At 39.3% G+C, this 20,087-nt stretch overlaps 2 protein-coding genes across 2 annotated transcripts in view; both read right to left on the reverse strand.

The window, feature by feature from the left end:
- Positions 1 to 2,610: 2,610 nt before the first annotated feature.
- Positions 2,611 to 7,905, reverse strand: LOC133457523 (GTPase IMAP family member 7-like). The gene is made up of 2 exons (XM_061736878.1): positions 7,846 to 7,905; positions 2,611 to 3,834 (listed from the first exon to the last, which is right to left on the reverse strand). The coding sequence occupies exons 1-2, from the start codon at positions 7,883 to 7,885 to the stop codon at positions 2,948 to 2,950; spliced, it is 927 nt and encodes a 308-aa protein (XP_061592862.1). The 5' UTR covers positions 7,886 to 7,905; the 3' UTR covers positions 2,611 to 2,947.
- Positions 7,906 to 9,288: 1,383 nt separating this feature from the next.
- LOC133419025 (uncharacterized) overlaps positions 9,289 to 20,087 on the reverse strand; it is a 41,108-nt gene continuing 30,309 nt past the window's right edge. The window contains exons 8-9 of the mRNA XM_061708017.1: positions 11,450 to 11,481; positions 9,289 to 9,363 (exon numbers count right to left, since the gene is read on the reverse strand). Coding sequence (XP_061564001.1) covers positions 9,289 to 9,363; positions 11,450 to 11,481 — 107 coding nt within the window. The remainder of the gene's footprint in view (positions 9,364 to 11,449; positions 11,482 to 20,087) is intronic.

The raw sequence follows: 20,087 nt of genomic DNA on the forward strand, positions 1-20,087 counted from the left end.
AACATGCAGGACAGGGTTGCCTCGAGGACCAGGGTTGGGAAACACTGATTTAAAGCACCATTTCAGCTTTTTTATTATAAATAAGTGCTAAAAAAATTTTTGCTCGTGCGCTCCGCGCACTCGCATGAATTCTCTGTGCCCCAGCTGTGCCCCAGTACAGTCTTAAGTCTAGTGACGCCCCTGTACCAACCTGATCTCACAAAAATCCGTGAAATGCCCACGACCTCTCACCACTATTTTCCGTGGCACCAGCACGGAAAGTGGTAAATTCTGTGTGAGCACCACAGATATTGTACCTATGCGTAGTCAATTGGGATCCGTTGTCGTGATATATACACGTGTTATTACATTATTATGGTAAATGGCTTACACTTATATAGCGCTTTCCAGCTGTACTCCTACAGCCCCAGAGCGCTTTACACTGTAGACATTCACCCACACACGCACACATTCACACACCGGTTGTCGGCGGAGCTGCCCCACAACGGCCCTGGCCTGACAACCGGGAGCAGCTAAGATTATTACATTAATATTATTTATATGGGGAACGTTTGACACGGGGAATTCCCTCTGGGCGTCCCCTCTACGTCATAGTGACGAGCGGGGACCCTGAACACGTGACGAGTGCCCCGATCGGTTGTTAGTATGTAGGGACCCGGATGTCTGGTCATTGGTTACTGTTGCTATGGACGTGGAAGTAAACGGTTAATATTTAAGATAGTTAAGCTTATAGTTAACGTAACAGGTCAGAAGTTGCCATACATTTTATTTTTGTTGGAAAATGCAATATTTTAAGATAATTTAGGCAGAAAATGCATTTTAATAATGTAATATGCATTTTAATAATGTAATAATGTTTCTAGCGAGAAATGTGTATTTTATTTACTCTATCTTGTTATTTTAAGATAGTTAAGCTTATAGTAACGTGACATGGTGTAAGAAGTTGACATACATTTTATTTTTCTTGGAAAATGCAATATTTTAAGATAGTTTCGGCATTAAATGCATTTTAATAATGTTTCTAGCAAGAGTATGCAAGAGCAAGAGAATGTGTATTTTATTTACATACGGTCCGAAATGCCATACTAAACAATATATTCTCAAAAAGTATACTTTAGTTCGGCAAACTTTTGAGTAAATATCAATAGTATGCATTAATTGGGACGTACTACTCAGAGCCACACGGCACTTCCTGCCGTTGGGAGGGGGAGTTGTTACCATGGTAACAACTCCAGTCACAGCAGCAGTAGCCGCACCGCTCTGCTTTTTCCCCTTTATCCTGGCCCAAACAAGATGACATTATATAATATTATTATATATGAATATTATAATATTAATACTATATAATAATATTATTATACTTAAAGGAGCTTGAGGCTGGATTGTGGCAGGATTTATGAAAAAAATCTGTATACATTTTAAGTTTTCTAGTAATAATGTCAGATGAAGCGTTCCAAACCAAAAAGAATGAGCCCTCTAGGGTATTTCTCCGTTGCCTTGAACAGGCTGTGTGCTGCAAAATGTGCTGCAATCCGGTCCCGAATTTCTCGCGCTGGGCTGCGGATGTGACGTCACATGACGCTGCATGCACGTTCTCCCCGTTCTCCCGTGCCGGCTTCACTGTTGGCTGCAGTAGCCCCGACGGCCGTCGTGGTGAAGGGTGGCGCTAGAGAGTCTCATTTCTTAAAAGGAGCCTCAAGCTCCTTTAATATTATACTTATGACATATACGTATCTGCGCAGCACTTAGCAACCAAACACATTGACATTGATTGATGACATTGACATTGATTGAGGGAGTACTCAGATGATTTATTTAAGCAAAAGAACATATTGGAAATTAGGATTTTATAATACATACTACATATATATTGTAATACTATCTACCTAAGTTAATGTACAAAACTACTATCCCAATGTAATTAAAGTATTCAAAGTGTTTCCTTATTTCTTTACATCCAGGGAAATAAATCACTTGTGCTTGATATCTGGTATGACGTAGTCATGTACTGCACATGTGGTGTTTTCACCAAAGTGTGTCTCTGAACTTTGCACAATCTGAAGTGAATTTAGTGTGATGTCCACTCTCTTGCCAGGAAGACTGGCAACTGTCTTCAATATTATCCGCATTTAAATATTCTTAGTCACCACAGAATGATGGATTCCTGACAGTTTGGAAATATAATTTTTCTCTTACTTCTCCAAGGTTAAAACTGTTGTATTTGCTCCTTTTGCTCCACTGTTTTTCTGGTCAGTTAATGTGAGTTTGTAGAGTCAAAAAAAAAATAAGAGCCTACGAGATGTTCTGTATTTGTTCATTGAAAACATTTGACCATTTATGTTTTGGTGTAGTGACCTTTGTGGATTAAAGAAATGACAGTAAACCTACACCTGAATAAATGTATGGAGAAAAACAGTAAATTATGAGAATAAAATAATCCACAAATGTATACAAAGACTTAGGTGTTACAGAAATATTGTTCTTAGGATTTCTATCAACTTAACTTGACCCCAATTAATATAATGTCATACATGATAACTGAAAGATTACCAATAATAATAAAATGTCAAAATAAAATGTTACAACAAAATTGCAAAAAAGAGATTGAATAAAGTTTTTGGAAAACTCCATAGTTTTCATAGAGTGACTGAGATTCTTTTGAGGGATCAAAGAAATAAGAAGAAAAAGGGGGCATAAAGTAGTTATTTTCCTGACCAATATCTAAATCTGTCTAAACTTAAATTTCCCTTCCTGTAAGTTATTTAGCTTTTGCTGGTTGTTCTAAATGTCAATCTTCTTGCAGGTGCCAGTAGGAGGAGGGTCTAAAATCAAAGCAGACCACCATGCTTGTGGTTTTTTTTTTTACTCAGGGCTGTGTAACAAGTATAGCCGTGTTCATTAGACCACTTCGACCGAGTCTACCTTTTCAGCCCTGGATATATCCTTGCTAGTCTGCAGCTATTGCTCCTAATCCGAAACAAGGTGCACAAACTCCTGCATCTGTTAGTTTAGTGAGTTGCTCTAAAATTGCATCAACTGCTGCTGTGACACCAAGCCAAGCTTTCAGCAACATATCCCTGGCAAACTCTCTAATCATCAGAAACCAATCAGAAAACATATTCTTTGCCTTATATTTGATCTCTTCCTCTGGCAAAGATGGTGATGACTGTCGTATGGTATTTTCTACTTGTTGTATTCTTCTCTCCACTTCCTTCAGCATCTCATTGGTGTAACCTTTGCCACCATTTCCAATCACCATCCTGTTTATGGTGTCAAGAATCGCTTTCACCTGGAACTGGTTTGTCCTGTATTCATCTCCTGATTCTTTGTTCCAGTATTTATTATCGATGATGTGGCAGCGGCCGCCGCATTTCTCCACCAGATCATTTACACTCTTATTCTGACTGATAAAATCCTCTATTTTCTTCTCTTCAGGGAGCTGTTCACCATGAGTGAAGACCACTACAGCATATTTCAGTGCTTCATCAGGGAAGCAACTGTGTATTTTATTAATAACATGCTGCTCCTGGTCTGTGAATCTTTCCCATTTAAGCACAATGAGGAAAGCATGAACCCCAGAAGCGCACTCTACGATACACTTAACTATCTGAGACTTCAGATCATCCTCAGGCATGTTTGTGTCAAAGAAACCAGGAGTGTCAATCAAAGAGACGTCATTACCATGAACAAGTTTGGTTTTGGTGTCACATGTTTTGGTTTCTGAGTTAAAACCATCATTTACTTTAAAGAGCGTCTCTCCAAATATTGTATTGGCCAAGCTGCTTTTCCCAGATCCAGTTTTTCCAAGCAGGACAATCTTCTTAGTAGCAGATCCTAGAAGAGAATCATGTTTGTAAATCAGTCATGTATTTGCATCTGTTTCCCCCATTACAGTATGAAAATATCATCCCCTAATATCACTCAGTGGAATAATTACTCAAACATATCAGAGCACGGTTCCATACATGTTTCACATAGTTTACAGAGAAATAAATAAAGATGACATTCAATATGAACATTTTATAAAAATAAATGAAAGATAAACATTAAACATGAATCATCAACATGTTTGTGTTAAATACGTTTCTCTGTATTACAAACAAGTTATTTTGTGCTAGTTTAGCCATTTCATTCAATATCTTTTATCCCTTTTATCTCGATATATAAGTACTTTTTGATTTCATTGATGACAGAGATGTTGAGTCATTTTAACCCTTTATGAGCTTAAGTTAGATCTACTAACACAGGACTGGGGGTCTTTATTTATAGAAAACAATATGGATTCTGCTTATGATACATTTTTAAGAATATTTAAAATATTATACGACAAGAACTGTCCACTAAAACGATATACCATAAGACATAATTACAGAGATAAACCGTGGATCACTAAAGGTCTACATAACGCAAGCAAAAATAAAAATACCTTGTATAGAGAATTCATTAAATGGAAAACTAAAGAAGCAGAAAGCAAATATAAAGAATATAAAAACAAGCTAACAAATATAATGAGGAAATGCAAGAAAGATTATTATAGTAAACTATTAGATAACAATAAAAATAATATCAAAGGAATATGGAATATATTAAATAGTATTATTAGGAATGACTCAGGATATGCAAATTATCCTCAATATTTTAATTATAAGGATATTAAAAATTATAATATGGAGGATGTCGTAAATAGTTTTAACAACTTCTTTGTAAATGCGGGACCTAACTTGGCGGCAAATATCCCTGTGTCAACAGAAGAAGAGAATGATAGTAGAATTAAAAGGAATCCATGCTCAATGTTTCTTACAGCAGTGGAGGAGAGCGGAATTATTGAAATAACTAATACATTTAGTAATAAAATGTCAACTGACTGTAATGATTATGATATGAAATTAGTAAAACAAATAATTGGAGGGATTTCTAAACCACTAACTTTCATCTGTAATTTATCGTTTCAAGCCGGTACTTTTCCAAATAATATGAAAATAGCAAAAGTCATACCAGTGTTTAAATCTGGGGACAAACACAGCTTCACAAATTACAGACCTGTATCTACTCCCACAATTCTCCAAAATCTTAGAAAAACTCTTCAATAGTAGATTAGATGCATTCATAGAAAAACATAGTCTACTCAGATATAGTCAATATGGATTCAGAGCAAATAGATCAACAGCAATGGCATTAATGGAATCAATCGAGGAAATCACTAATGCAATAGATGAATATAAGTATGTTGCAGGTATATTCATTGATCTTAAAAAAGCATTTGATACTATTAATCATGAAATATTAATTGATAAATTGGAGAGATACTGGATAAGGGGAATAGTATTACAATGGGTGAGAAGCTATCTGAGTAACAAGGAACAATTTGTGAGGCTGGATGAGTCTGTCATCATGCTTGAGCATTGCCTGTGGTGTCCCCCAGGGGTCAGTATTGGGTCCCAAACTATTCATCTTATATATAAATGATATGTGTGAGATGTCTGCACAATTAAAGATGGTACTATTTGCTGACGACACAAATATGTTTTGTTCTGGAAAGAACCTTCAGAGACTTTTGGATCTAGTGTCCTCTGAATTATCTAAGTTAAAAAGTTGGTTTGATACAAATAAATTGTCTTTAAATCTAGCTAAAACAAAATTCATGATATTCAGTAATTTCAAAATAGATAATCAAGTAAATATACAGGTAGATGGTGTACCTATAGAAAGAGTTTTTGAGAATACATTTCTTGGAGTAATAATTGATGATAACATTAATTGGAAACCTCATATAAAATATACACAAACTAAACTATCGAGAAGTATTTCTGTTATAAGCAAAGCTAAGCACTTGTTGGACTATGAAACACTCCGCTTGTTATACTGTTCCCTGGTTTTGCCATACCTAAATTATTGTTCAGAGCTGTGGGGGAATACATATAAATCTTCAATTCATGCAGTAACTATGCTTCAAAAAAGAGCTACAAGAATTATTCATAAGGCTGGATATCGAGATCATACTAATATACTTTTTTTGAATTAAAATCTTTTAAAATGTATTGATATTATTGCTTTAAAAACTACCCTTATAATGTTTAAAGCATGGAATAATCAACTCCCTGGAAATATCCAAGTGATGTTCTCAGAGAGGAAGGGGGTTTATAACTTAAGGAGGGAACTAAGTTTGAAAACTCCAAGTGCCTGAACAACTTTGAAATCATTCTGTATTTCAGTATGCGGAGTAAAACTATGGAACAGTATCAATGTGGAGATAAAGCCATGCTCAAGTGTGACTACATTTAAGAAAATATATAAAAAATCCCTTCTTTATGAGGTATAAGGATGAGAAATTACATTAACAATCTATATGGTCAGTATAGTATGTAGCAGTATGTATGTGTATGTGTGTACCGTTACGTAGGTATGCAAGTATGTCAGGATGTAAGTATGTTGTATATGTACAGTATATGTGTATGCGTAGGTGTATGTATGCATGTGTATATGTGTGCATATTATGTACATGTGTATGTATGTGTGTACTTAGGTATGTATATATATATATGTATGTTATTGTGTATGCAATACATATATGCACAAAAGGATGGGTGATATTATAATGATAATATAGAATATATTTATTTACATAAGAATTAATACTGGAAGTACAGCAATAGCTAAATATTTACATAATGTTAGAATACAATATTTTCTTTTCTCGTTAAAGTTATTCCACATTGGGATAAGATTTTGTAAAAGTCAAGTGCTGACGATGATAATATAAATTAAAGCTGCAAGCAGTGATGAATGGGCCCTCCACCCTTGTGCACGTTCAGGCTGCAGTGGAAGCTTGTATGACTTGTATGTAGATTCTTCAGGCCTGGACATTTAGTGGATGAAACCACCCACGACTCTCTGTATCAAACCATTCAAAAGTTATGGCAGAAAATAGGAACTATCAGATATCGACCAATCAGAAGAAGGGGCGGGGCTAATTTGCACCAATTATATTCAAGGACTCAAAACCGAGTACGATGACACCACCCACGAGTCTTTATGTCAAACCATCGTGCCAACATATCTCTATAGTCCTCATTGTCTGCATCAATAGATTCCATTGGTCCGTACTCAATACATTTTGACTGTGATGTCTCCCATTGACATGCAGCAGACATTTGATGTTTTTTGCAAGGCATTTTGTGATGTTTTTTAATTTTTAAGAGTGTTTTTGAAAATCCTGTGCTTTGCCTCGAATCTCATGCTCCACATATGTATTAGTAGTCCAATATTTCAGACACAAGATGGATAATGAGTCATATTGTGATGTTTCGGGACCAGGTTTCTATCAGAACCTTTCTTGGCTGGTCTTTTCACCGTATTCCTGGATATGGTCCAAAGAGTCTAAAAGAATATAACATAATGTGACAGGCCTGAAATGTAGCATTTAGTGGTGGCCCAGACGCTGGTTAAAAATCAAACCTTAGCCCACATTTCCAAACTGATTTTGCAATTAGATAGAGATCTTTCTTTTCAAAATAATTTTTGATAAATCTGTTCCAGTAGTCAAGGCAGAGACATGACATCTTCACTGATATTTGTGAAAATGATTTAAATCTCAGTGCCAGTAATCTGGACAGTTTAATAATAATAATTCTTTATTTCTAAAGTACTTTTCATATATAAAAATGTAGCACAAAGTGTTTTACATATTTAAAAATAATACAAACTAAAAAAACAGGAGAAAAAAAGAAGAAATCAGTGGTTCAACTACAGAGTTCCCTGTAATTTCAGTGTCAGAATTTGAGGAAGTGATCAGCTGAATTATAATATATAAAATCAGTCTGATTACAAATATTTCTAAAATATTACCTTTGTGACTGTTTGCAGCTGATGCAGACTTGCTTTCCATCTGTTGAACATCATGAGGCTCAATCTGGAAAAAAAATGTAATTTTTTTTCCAAGCTACATTTAATGAAATCATAAGTTATTATAGTCGGCTGCATATATGAAAAAAAACCATCATACCCCAAAAAAATTCTAACAAAAGGTTTTTCAGTGGATTATTGTAGTACTAGGTGTACTTAATGACATCCTAAAAGTCTACCAAAATCTGACCACCAGAAAGGTGTATTTTTCAAGATGGCGACCAAGGTGGCCAAGAAATCCCAGGTGAATAGGGTAAAATTTTTAATAAACAGATATCATCATGAAACTTCCCCAGTTAATTACTTACATGAAGACAAAAAAAAATTGCATTGGAAGTTTTTTGAAATTGTATGTGTAACTATGCAAATTAGGTGTATCCCATTGAATATGCGCCAATTCGCATAAAGGAACATATATCTTAACATTGGATAAAGCTAGGTTAAAAATTATTGTTTGACCTTATTCACCTATCAGATACAAATTTACACAGGAGATTTTGGAAAACTCTTATCACTCTGCAGGCGGAGCGCGGTGTGCTTCCGCTCTGCTTCGGCGTCCGGTGGGTTTACGCTACAACTATCATTGTAGCGCACTACAACTATCTAAGATCTGCATATTTCTACATCCAAGAAATGTGCCAACTCGAGACCAGACACCCTGATGTGTATGCCAAATTTTCCAGGGGCTTTCATGTGATCCGCCGCAGCAACCAGTTCTGGGCAGGCCTTAGCTCAGACCTTGTCATTGAGCAGACCTTGATGCGGTCCCTGAAGGGTACTGGAGGCTTGACCCACGGAAGTGGAATGACTGAGGAAATGCGAGCACTGTGGACTATGTCCATTCCCATCACATCTGAGTACAACAACTCCATGCAGGAGTTCAATGACCTCACCTACACAACCAGCAAGCAACACCGAGAATCAACAGAAGTAAGGATGAAAAGAGATTACGTAGATTTGGAAAAGATCAAGGAGAAACTTTCCTCTTGCACGCCATTCTCTCCTGACCCATCTCTGAGGAACATCGTTACTGGTGTTGTTGCCAAAGAGGATGTGAATGTGCATGACTTTGAGAATGTTTGGAACGAGATCCTTAAAAAAATGGTTGGAAAACATGTTTTCGGAATCTCGTTCAAACGGAAGGATCGCATAAAAACCCTTGCAGATGATTCCACCATCAAAAATGCCCAAGGCCGAAGCATTGATCCTGCTCTGTTGTTCCAACGATTTTTGATGATGTCGAAAACTGGGCAATTTTCACTGGAAGATGTAATGAGCTATGAGCTCTGCTCATTCCCTGCAGCCCTGTTTGAAGACAAAGACATCTTCCGTAAAGCCAACAAGCCCCAACTAGCACAGGCAGTCACTGAGTTCTCAAGCAAGGGATCAAACAAAACTGTCCTCGATACTGTCCCACCAACTGAGCATTATGTCCTTGACGGTGGTTCCCTGGTTCACCACCTGGCATGGAAAAGGGGTGACAGTTACGGTACCATTGCACAGTCATACGCAGACTTTACCACACGCCATTATGGTAAAGCAACTGTAGTTTTGGATGGTTATAGTGAACGTCCTTCCATCAATTCCATCATAATACTCATCTGAGACGTGGAGAAAACACCCACCCTATCGTTAGCTTTAATGCAAAGACTGAGTTTGTGGGAAGAAAGGAGGATTTCCTTTCTAGATCTTGCAATAAACAAGGATTTATCAATCTTATGACTGAGGAGCTGGAGAAGAAGGGCTGCAGTGTTATCAATGCATCAGGTGATGCAGATGTTGACATAGTCAAAACTGCAGTCATAGCATCAGAACATCAGACCACAACCTTGATAGGAGAGGATATAGACTTGCTTATTCTTCTGCTCTACTATGCTGAGACAAACAATAGAGACCTCTATTTTCGTTCAGATAAGTCCAAAGCTAGTAAAGTGTACAACATCAGAGAGATGAAACAAATCCTGGGTAGTGAGTTGTGTTCCCAGTTGCTCTTTATTCATGCTTTCACAGGATGTGATACAACTTCCCGCATCTTTAGTGTCGGGAAACAGTCAGCATTCCAGAAACTTGTGAAACGTGAATCAACCATCCAGTCCTGTGCAAATGTGTTTCTGCTCCCAAATCAGGCAAGGAATGTCATCGAGGACCATGGGAATGGCAGTGTTTTTTGGCGGCAAGAGTACTGATTCACTTGCTTCTTTGCGCTACAACCTTTTTAGCAAGAAAATTGTTTCTGCTAAGTTATTTGTTACTCCAGAACGTCTCCCTCCTACAGAGTCCTCGACTAAATACCACTGTCAAAGAGTTTATTTCCAGATCATGGTGTGGATGGAAAAGGAGAGTGACATGAACCCAGTGGATTGGGGGTGGAAACTGGAGGGCAATATCTTCCTGCCAGTTATGAACAATAAGACTGCTGCCCCAGAAAGCCTCCTGCAGATGGTCCACTGTAATTGCAAAACCGCCTGCCGAACACAACGGTGCAGTTGCAGAGCATATGGACTACCATGCATGCCTGCTTGTGGACCATGTCAAGTTGAAAACTGTGAGAATCTACAGAATCAGCCTTTATGGGAGGAGGGGTGTGACGACGAACTGTGAAAGGAAAAAACAAAACAAAAATAAAAAAACATACAAGATAAACAAGAAACAACTGCAGCGAACTTAAAAACATAAAAACAATGAAAAAATAAATAAAAAAATAAATAAATAAAAAGAAAAAAAAAAAAAACAACTATCGGGGTTAGCGGTACTGAGCCTTCACGTGACGACCCTGTTTTGACTAAGTACCACACTGTAGTAGTCAATGGATTTTTTAGACTACAGGTATAAAGAAAGCTCCTGAATACAGGATTAGAAATAGAAGTGAAACTGGAAATTTCATAACCGTTTTATTAAATGTTAAATGTGCATGGCTAATAATGTCACTATAATTTAAATATTCTAATTAGATGCTTTTATCAAAAAACATGGGGTTTGGCACCAAAAATGCTTGCCTCTGTTAAAGAATAAGGAGCAATGGTTATTTTATACGAATTGGCGCATATTCAATGAGATACGCCTAATTTGCATAGTTACACATACAATTTCAAAAAACTTCCAATGCAATTTTTTTTTGTCTTCATGTAAGTAATTAACTGGGGAAGTTTCATGATGATATCTGTTTGTTAAAAATCTTACCCTATTCACCTGGGATTTCTTGAAAAATACACCTTTCTGGTGGTCAGATTTTGGTAGACTTTTAGGATGTCATTAAGTACACCTAGCACTACAATAATCCACTGAAAAACCTTTTGTTAGAATTTTTTTGGGGTCAAGTCATAAATGCAGCCGACTATTAACTGTTTGAGCTAATGTTGAGTGTTGAGCTAATTAAGAGTATGATTCATGAAATAAGAGCTGAAGATGAAACAAGAAATGATCACAGAAAAAGAAAAATATCTTAGATTAAAAAGGTCTGAGTTATAGATAGGTTCTCAACAAAAGTATTGGTATCCTCAGAGCTCTGTGAGGAGATTTAATAGACAAGAGAAACTCCTGTTCTCACCTCAGTGTCAGCTGCACGCTCCTCCGTCTGGTCTGTGAGAAAACAGAACACACATACGATCAGCTATGAAGCTGCACAGCAAAATCGGGATTGTTAATTCAACTCCCAGTCTGTTAATTTTAACACTTCTTCTGAGTTTATATAATTCGCATTGCTTTGCTGCACGGCTTTGAGTTAAATGTACACGTTGCAAAGTGTTTATATTTTAACTCTAATAGTGTTAACATTTGGATAAACCTGGTGTTGTTTTGTGTTGTGTTATTCCCTTTCTGTGTTAATTTTAAACATGCAGTGTTATTTTATGATGCATTAAAGCGACACTACGTAACTTTTCCACCTTAATATCATATTTCCAGAGTCATTGTGACGGTACATCAACTTCCAACAGGTTTAATGAACCTCTGTCATGGTCTGAGGGGTCTGTATCACCTTCACTGGCACTATGTAACTTTGAGGAGCATGGTAGGAACCCTGCCACACTAAAAAACTAAAAATCTTTACGGCTTTGACTGCTTTACGGCATACGTCACTTCCCCCTCCTTCCCGATTCGCAGTCGAGACGAAAATGGGCGGGGCTTGGAGCGCAGCTCCGCAGAAGCTGGTAACCCGTTGCTGCGTTGTGGCTGCAGCAGCTCCACACAACAGACGGGGGGAAAAGATCGCTAATGGTTTAACTTTTCACCGGTTTCCTGCTCGGAGGCAGAACCACGCCTACGGCATACCCTACGCCGTAGGCTCTGCGTCGATTTAACGCAGGACCATAAATCAGCCTTAAACCACAAACACTCACACAGACCGGGTCGGATCAAAACACGGGTTTTATTCCCCACTTCGTCAGCTAAACGCAGTTGCTGGCCAGCTCTCTGCTGTGAAATTAACCCCAATCTTCAGATAAAACTAGTTTGTTGAGGAAAAAATATTAACTCTTATTTGTAGCTGCAGAGGAAAAAAATAATCTCACGAGGAAAACTAAAATATTGCTCACGCCTCGGAGTCTCTTCAACATTCAACATTATATAGCAGTCAAAAAAAAAGAAAAGCGAAGTAAGAGGGATACAAAACATGTACTGTATGTTGTACTATTACACAAATTTATTGAAACTCATGGCGAGTCAAACATTTACCAAAGCAGCTGCCAAACACTCCTAAACAAGGTAACCTAAGACGTGGGTTGTGCAGAACTGCGGCAGTAAATCCTTACTAAAGAGTGGAGCTCCGACGAGGAGCTCCATTCTTCAGTGGGGATTTCATATGGATCCAGACCGTTAATAATCATTATTTTCTCCATATACCGCTCCCTGGCTTCCTTCTTTAAGGTATCCCGGTAAATTCCAGTTCCTTAGGTGTTCCCGTAGTGTTCTTTCTGGTAAAGCACTACCGCTTTTGTCCAAAAGATGCTGCCATACTCAGAAAAGCTGAAAGTTACATTGTGCTGCTTTAAAGTGTATTTTTGACCCTATAATTGTGTTGTTAATCATGTTGTTTAACAGTACATTAATAGTGCATTCTGTGTTTACTACACTAACGTACATCACAAAATCTGAAAATTATTGTTGTCACTTCCAAGGCTACAGAAAGTTATCATGAGTTCAAATGTGTTGAACAGCAACAGTGATAAAGTAAAATCATACATGAATCTCTTTTTTTTCTTCTTAATTCAAAAAGAAATAAGTAACTTCCCAGCACTACATGATTTAGCACATTAAGATCAGGCACAAGTTAAACAATTACAAAGAAGATAATATATACAGTATTGACTCTCATCTCCACCATAAGTGTTTTTGAAAATCCTGTGCTTTCCCTCGAATCTCATGCTCCACATATGTATTAGTAGTCCAATATTTTAGATACAAGATGGATAATGAGTCATATTGTGATGTTTCGGGACCAGGTTTCTATCAGGACCTTTCTCGGCTGGTCTTTTCACCGTATTCCTGGATATGGTTTTGGTATCCCTGAGGGAGGTTGATGTTGAATGATCTAAAGGAGAGGAGTCTAAAAGAATATAACATAATGTGACAGGCCTGAAATGTAGCATTTAGTGGTGGCCCAGACGCTAGTTAAAAATCAAACCCGAGCCCACATTTCCAAACTGTTTTTGCAATTAGATAGAGATTTTTCTTTAAAAAAATCTGTTCCAATAGTCAAGGCAGAAACCCTGAACATTCATTGCAACTGACCTGGGTAGTTAATAAATATAATATGATCAGAATCAGGTTACAAAAAATAGCAGCACTTGTATAATATGGAGAAAGCAATACAGTAAGATTATAAAGCATTAAACACTACTTTTAAAAACACAGCTATTGTCAAGAGATTAAATATTATAATTATTGCCTTATGCCAGATGTTTTTTTTCATAGCCAATTCTAAAATGATGATTATATTCCAATGAATATCAAAGTAAGTCACTCCACACTTTTCATTGGTGTCTTAACCAATATTAATGATTTAGCTCAGGGATGTCAAAGTCAAATACACAGAGGGCCAAAAAAACAAATAGTCTATAAGCCGAGGGCCGGACTGGTTCGAAGTTTATTAAAACATATTGAAATGATTGCACATAGCTTATTGAACCAAGACCTAATATAGTGTATTATTTAATGATTAAATGAATAATCGGGAAAACAATTTCAGCAGGCACACAGACAAGAACAAACTGCCTTCAAAGAAAAATCACATGTCCTGTACATTAAATGAATAAAGAGCAAACATTTTCAACAGGCAAACAGCAAAAATGCAATTTTATTTCAAAAACAAAATATGTTCCTTATATCAAGATAAATGCATAAATGAAACGTGTAAAATGCATGCATTATAAACTGAAAATGCAATATTATGCTGCTCTATTATCCAACCAATTACTGCTTCAAATAGTAAAATGAGAAAATAAAGAATAAATCAAATCAGTTGCATTCTTTCTCATGGCTCTTATCTGCAATTTCCCCTGAGTCTATTAACTGAAAAATAAATATAAATAAATAAATAAAATATAATAAAATAAATAAAATGCAAAACTATATGGCACACAGACAGAACAATACTTCCTTCAAAGAAAATCACATGTCTTGTAGAAACAAATGTAAAAATTTAACTGAATTAAAAACAAAAAATGTTAATGCTCTGTGATGCTCACTTGTCTGAGGATGAGCCTGACACTTGGTGGTGTCTCATCTTTTGTACAAGTTCATCAATGTTTGGGGTAAGGCTCTGAGCTGAGGAAATACTCAGGATTGAGTGAAGGTGCTGATCAGTAAGACGGCTCCTGTGTGCTGTTTTGTTTAGCTTCATCAAAGAGAACAGTTGTTCGCACAGGTATGTGCTGCCAAACATAGAGAGCGTCCGAGCAGCTTGGATGCGCAGCTCGGCCATTCTGTCGGGGATGAAACGTGCAAACTCAGCAGCACCCACTCCCTCATACTTTTCCATCAGTGTGTCATTGCACTGAAGCTCAATCAACTCCATCTGTAGGTTTGGTGATGCGCTTTCCACGTCAACTGCAAAAGGATTGCCGAGCAGTTGAAACCTGCATTTTTGGGCTTCAAAGTCAGCAAATCGGCGTCGGAAGTCGGTGGCAAATATGCTGAGTTTGTCAGCAAACCGTGCACTCGGAAACACAGCATAGCTGGGAGGGAATATGTCAAAAATCATAAAGATTGTGCACTTGGTGACAAGTTTTTGATATTTGGCATGGTGTTAGGTATGGACATAAGGTTTTCAAAAACCACCGCAAACAAATTGGGATGGCCCCCTAGTGGCTGGTTTGCAGAAAATTCAAAATGGCTCCCGCTGAAAAGACCAAAGGTCATATCTCAGCTTCTCTTAGTCCTAGATTATTGTTTATTGTCACTTTCTCTACTTGTTTTGGTGCTAGCAATTCAATTCTGAGATAGATTTCCTATTACAAGGTCATGTTAAAGGTCAAATTTAATTTTCAAGGTCATTTTTTGCACAAAAAACTCCATATCTCTAGAATTAAGTCACATAGAAAGATTATATAGGGCTCTAGACCCCTATTTTCCCCCCCAATGAATGCAATTTTCTGTTTATTGGACAGGTCACTATCACTGTGTCAATCTCATTGGGTGAGTGCAGTGGCATTCATTCAGGCTTAAAGCTAGGGTCTACGATTTCACATATTGTATATTTTTATCAAAATCATTTATAAGGTTGTTATTGCCCAATAATGTTACCTATGAAATATGATTAGCAAAAAGAACCAAAAGAAAATATTTCTTCTATCTGCTGTAATCCTGCAAAGACCCGAACGGCGCCTATTGGTCAATCTGCTTGAATGTCAGTGATTGGACAGTCCTCACCTACTCCCTGCCTCCCAAAGTACGGCAACACGAAGGACATTTGAGAGAGAATTTTTGCCGAAGCGGCGCTTGTTTTTGGTCCTGCTGGCTCCCGTACCAGAGGGCGTGTGTCGGAGGCGGGAGCTTCATGTGAGGCAGAGCACGGGGAAGGGAGTTTGTGTGGGGAGTAGGTGTCTTTTTTTTTTTTTTAAACTCAAGATCATAGACCCTAGCTTTATGATGAACATAACCTCAGAACTAAGTCACAATGAAAGAATAGGATTTTATTAAAATAACACACACAAAAAACATCAGCTGTGCATATTTAAACTCACTTAAAATCTACAATGCCTGCCTCTATGGCCTTGTTTATTGGGCCCAGAGTATGAAATCAGAGCTACTTCACTCTTCATTATTAGTGTAGCCTCCCTCACACTTACAAAAGGTGGTACAGCGGAGTCCAGCTCTGTAGCATTTACAGTTTCCCTTACAGGAAACCACACAGCCACAGTGAAGGAGAAGTGCGCATCCCTTGCTGACATCTTCCAGATCTGTCCAATATGGCACCCACACTTTGGTTCTGGCATTCCATTCCCAACCCCAATCACATGGGTCTGGAATCTTAGGAGTTTTGGAGAGGGATTGCTTCCAGCTTGCCATGCTGGAATAAGGCGTGCTGGGTCGGGGGGATTGAATCCAGGGACTTGAGGCTATGGGTGAAAACAAGCTTCCTGGCTTTATTGACTGACTCTACACTGCAGTCCTTGCTATACATTAGAACAGTCCAGCGTTCGAGATGTCGCATATGCACTGATTCCAGTGTGACGCTGGTTGGGTCTTGGGTGATTTCAATGAGGGTGTTGGTGACTTAAGGAAAAGCTGTCCATGCATTCCATGTGTTTTTTTTTTGCCAACTCAAAACATTGCTGATACAACGTTACACCCGGTGAATGCGTGGAAGAAGGGCAGTGCTTGGCATTTTTGAGGTCCCAGCATTTCTGAGATGTGGTGAATTGGAATATCTTTATATGCTTTTCCTGATCCAAAGCCAATCCACAGTTCTGAGAGGCCCGGCTCCTTGAACAGGTTGATGGCCAGCACCACTACATCACTATCTACTGTCTTTAGGTAAGCCTTGGAGCATGGATTCAATGTGCTCAAATACATAAACAAACAAACAAAAAGGCTTGTAGGTTCGTTGGTTTGTTGCTCAGGACAAGGTCAGCCTTTGTTGTGAGAAGGTGGTAGTCTGACCCAGCTGTGATCTCTTGAAGGTTCTGACTAAGGTACTGAAACAGCTGGTCTTTATTTTGACTGTCCTTGAGGAACTTCTGCCATTGAGCTCCCTTTGGCAGAGGCATCTTAGCAGACACTCATGTTCGACACCCTGCAGTCCCACCCCGCTTGACACGAGTTTGAGATTTGAGACTTGCCTCTATATATTTATTCCAGACCGCATCCACTCTTGTCGTTCTGTCAGTCATCAGGCTGCGCAAGTAGGGTAGCAAGTGCATTTGAGTGTACTCTCCAAACACTCTGGCACGCTGGGTCTTGATGATATGTATTACTGCTGCCATATCAAGCAACTACAGAAGCCTCTTTGGCTGATGGAGAGGGGCCAGGACCAGGCATTCCTGGTAGGCATCCACGAATATCTGACTTGGTTCCTGACCGGAGCTTGCCTTGATCAGACAAGGATGGAGGCTCACGCTGATTCTCGTGCTCAAAGAATTCATCGATGTCTAGATCAGGACGGGCTTGTAGGGACAAGAAGACCTTGGTGATTAGAGCTGCATTTGCCTTGGCAGAGCCCAGCTTGCTTGCAGGCCACCTCAAACTCATCAATGGCCCGTAGGAAACTAGGTTTCAAGAACTCGATGATCTCCTTCTCCTCTTGCTGACCATAGAGGCCTTTTATCCACTATCTTCCTTTAGAAATTTGATGCTGTGCTTCTGACTTTGATCAAGTGCCATTAATGTGAACTTCTTTTCACCACGTTGTACGACAAACTTGCCCTCCATGAAAGCCTCATGTACTGATGGGTGGGTATCTGGTAGACGTGCCATCTTTCAAGAAGACTGGCATCCAGCGGGCATAGTTTGTATGTCCAAAGGCCAATAACCATGGCCACAGATCCTCACAAGCTTTCAGGGTTAGTGGCCAATTGCCCACTCGCTGACCCGGATGAGGCGGCAGTTGATCATCAGGTAGTCTCTCACTGTCAGCCAGTAAGAGATTGTTGGAGCATTACTCATAAGTCGATTCTCCCACATCTCCATGGTTTCATGAGGCCCATAGCCCTCTTGGCAGTATTCATCATATGCCTGTATTTTGAGTACATGTAGCCAGGCAAGAGTAAGCTGGTATGCATACCGTGTACGTTTGACATGCTTGCCACTTAGAAGAGATGCTGCAACACCAGTGTTGAAAATTTTGCGAGGGAAAACACCCGGTCCCAGCCAGACCCAGCCAACAGCTTACGCCCAGACTCTTGGGACATCATCTTGATGTGAAGGAAGCCCATGAAGCACACCATCTTTGATTCACCAACCTGATTAGGGAACTTCCACTTACATTTTCTCTGTTGGGCATACAGAGGACAGTCATCCGCTATGTCTGGAATCTGGCCAGGATTCACAAACTCTGTTGCCTTCATGACCACAAGCATTGAGGGTTTCTGCGCCCAATGCTTGACATCTTCATGGCTTTGGCCATGTGAGATGAACCCAGAGTAGATCACTGGTGTATCTTGAAGTGTTCCATCATTTTCTATCAGGACCTTGTGGACATGGTCTAGCCATGCTTTGTCAGGCACCCCTGCTCGGTTGTTTTAAGAAAAAGTTGGTCTGGGTGTTCCAACTAGAATTGATGAAAGCTTGATTTCCCCAGCATAGGAAGCTTGATAGTGGTGCCTTCAGAAGCTGAAGGCACCACTATCCCCCCCATGTTGTCACATGTCAGATGGTTAGTCAGGGATATAGCGGTGCCATGGAGCTCAAATCGACCACACTCGTCAATATTATAAACTCCACCAGTACTTGCTTTCGTTGTGGCTTTGTTCTGAAGTTGAGTTCATTTTAAGCCTGAACGATGGCCATAATGCTCACCCAATTAGATTATTGACACTACAGCGATAGTGACCTGTCCAATAAACAGAAAATGACATTTCTTGGGGTTGAAAATAGGGGTCTAGATCCCTATATAAGCTTTCTATGTGACCTAATTCTAGAGATATGGAGTTTTTATGTACAAAAAATGACCTTGAAAATTAAATTTGACCTTCAACATGACCTTGAAATAGGAAATCTATCTCAGAATTGAATTCCTATTACCAAAACAACTAGAGAAAGTGACAAGATACAACAATCTAGGACTAAGAGAAGCTGAGATATGACCTTTGGTCTTTTCAGCGGGAGCCATTTTGAATTTTCTGCAAACCGGCCACTAGGGGGCCGTCCTAATTTGTTTGCGGTGGTTTTTGAAAACCTTATGTCCATACCTAACACCATGCCAAATATCAAAAACTTGTCACCAAGTGCACGATTTTCATGAATTCCCTCCCAGCTATCAGTAGAGAGCTTCTCTTTCATGGTCTGGCAACTGGGAAAGTGGCTCAAGTTTTCTTTCCGCATCTGCATCGTGTTTAGTAAACCTCTAGCTGGTGTTGGTAAATCTCTAGGTAGTGTAAACTTTAGTGTGTCAGAGTCACTCCTGTAGTTTCTTGTGCTGGCCCCCCCTTCTCCTCCCTTTTCTCTTTTTTGTCCATGTTGCAGCATCCTTTGCCGGACACCGGACACCAGAACCTGCAGTGTGGGAGTGAGGGGGGCAGGGTAACGGCCCCTTTTGGGCGGGGGAGAAGGTTCGTCCCTCAAGACTCCTCTCCCTGGCCCTGCCCCTTTTCAACCCTTTCCCTGACCCTGCACCCCAACCTGGGACTTGATGATTGGGCCGGAGCTTCGGGAGCTGCGTGCTGGCCTGCGATCCCCACCCCTGGTCATCCCGTTGCTGCTTTCACCTGCCTGCTGTGCTGTTGCCGTCCCTGACCCACCAGTCTGGCCCTCGGCAGGAGGGTCCCCCCTTACGAGCCTGGTCCTGCTCAAGGTTTCTTCCCTCCTAAAGGGGAGTTTTCCTTGCCACTGTTTGGCTTAAGGTTTTTCTCCCACTAGGGGAGTTTTTACCTGCCATTGTTTATGTAATAACTGCTCGGGGGTCATGTTCTGGGTATGGGTCTCTGGAAAGCGTCTAGAGACAACTCTGTTGTATTAGACGCTATATAAATAAAATTGAATTGAATTGAATCTGCGTCTCCCACAGACTCAGCTTGGTTTTAAACATTTGC

The sequence above is a fragment of the Cololabis saira genome, chromosome 2 (assembly GCF_033807715.1).
Source record: "Cololabis saira isolate AMF1-May2022 chromosome 2, fColSai1.1, whole genome shotgun sequence".
NCBI classification, from domain to species: Eukaryota; Metazoa; Chordata; class Actinopteri; order Beloniformes; family Belonidae; genus Cololabis; species Cololabis saira.

Excerpts from the sequence above, each read along its gene's own strand:
- LOC133457523 (XM_061736878.1), bottom strand. The coding sequence starts at position 7,885 with ATGGAAAGCAAGTCTGCATCAGCTGCAAACAGTCACAAAG. Across the intron at positions 3,835-7,845 it reads AGCTGCAAACAGTCACAAAG|GATCTGCTACTAAGAAGATT; the intron begins GTAATATTTTAG and ends ATTCTCTTCTAG.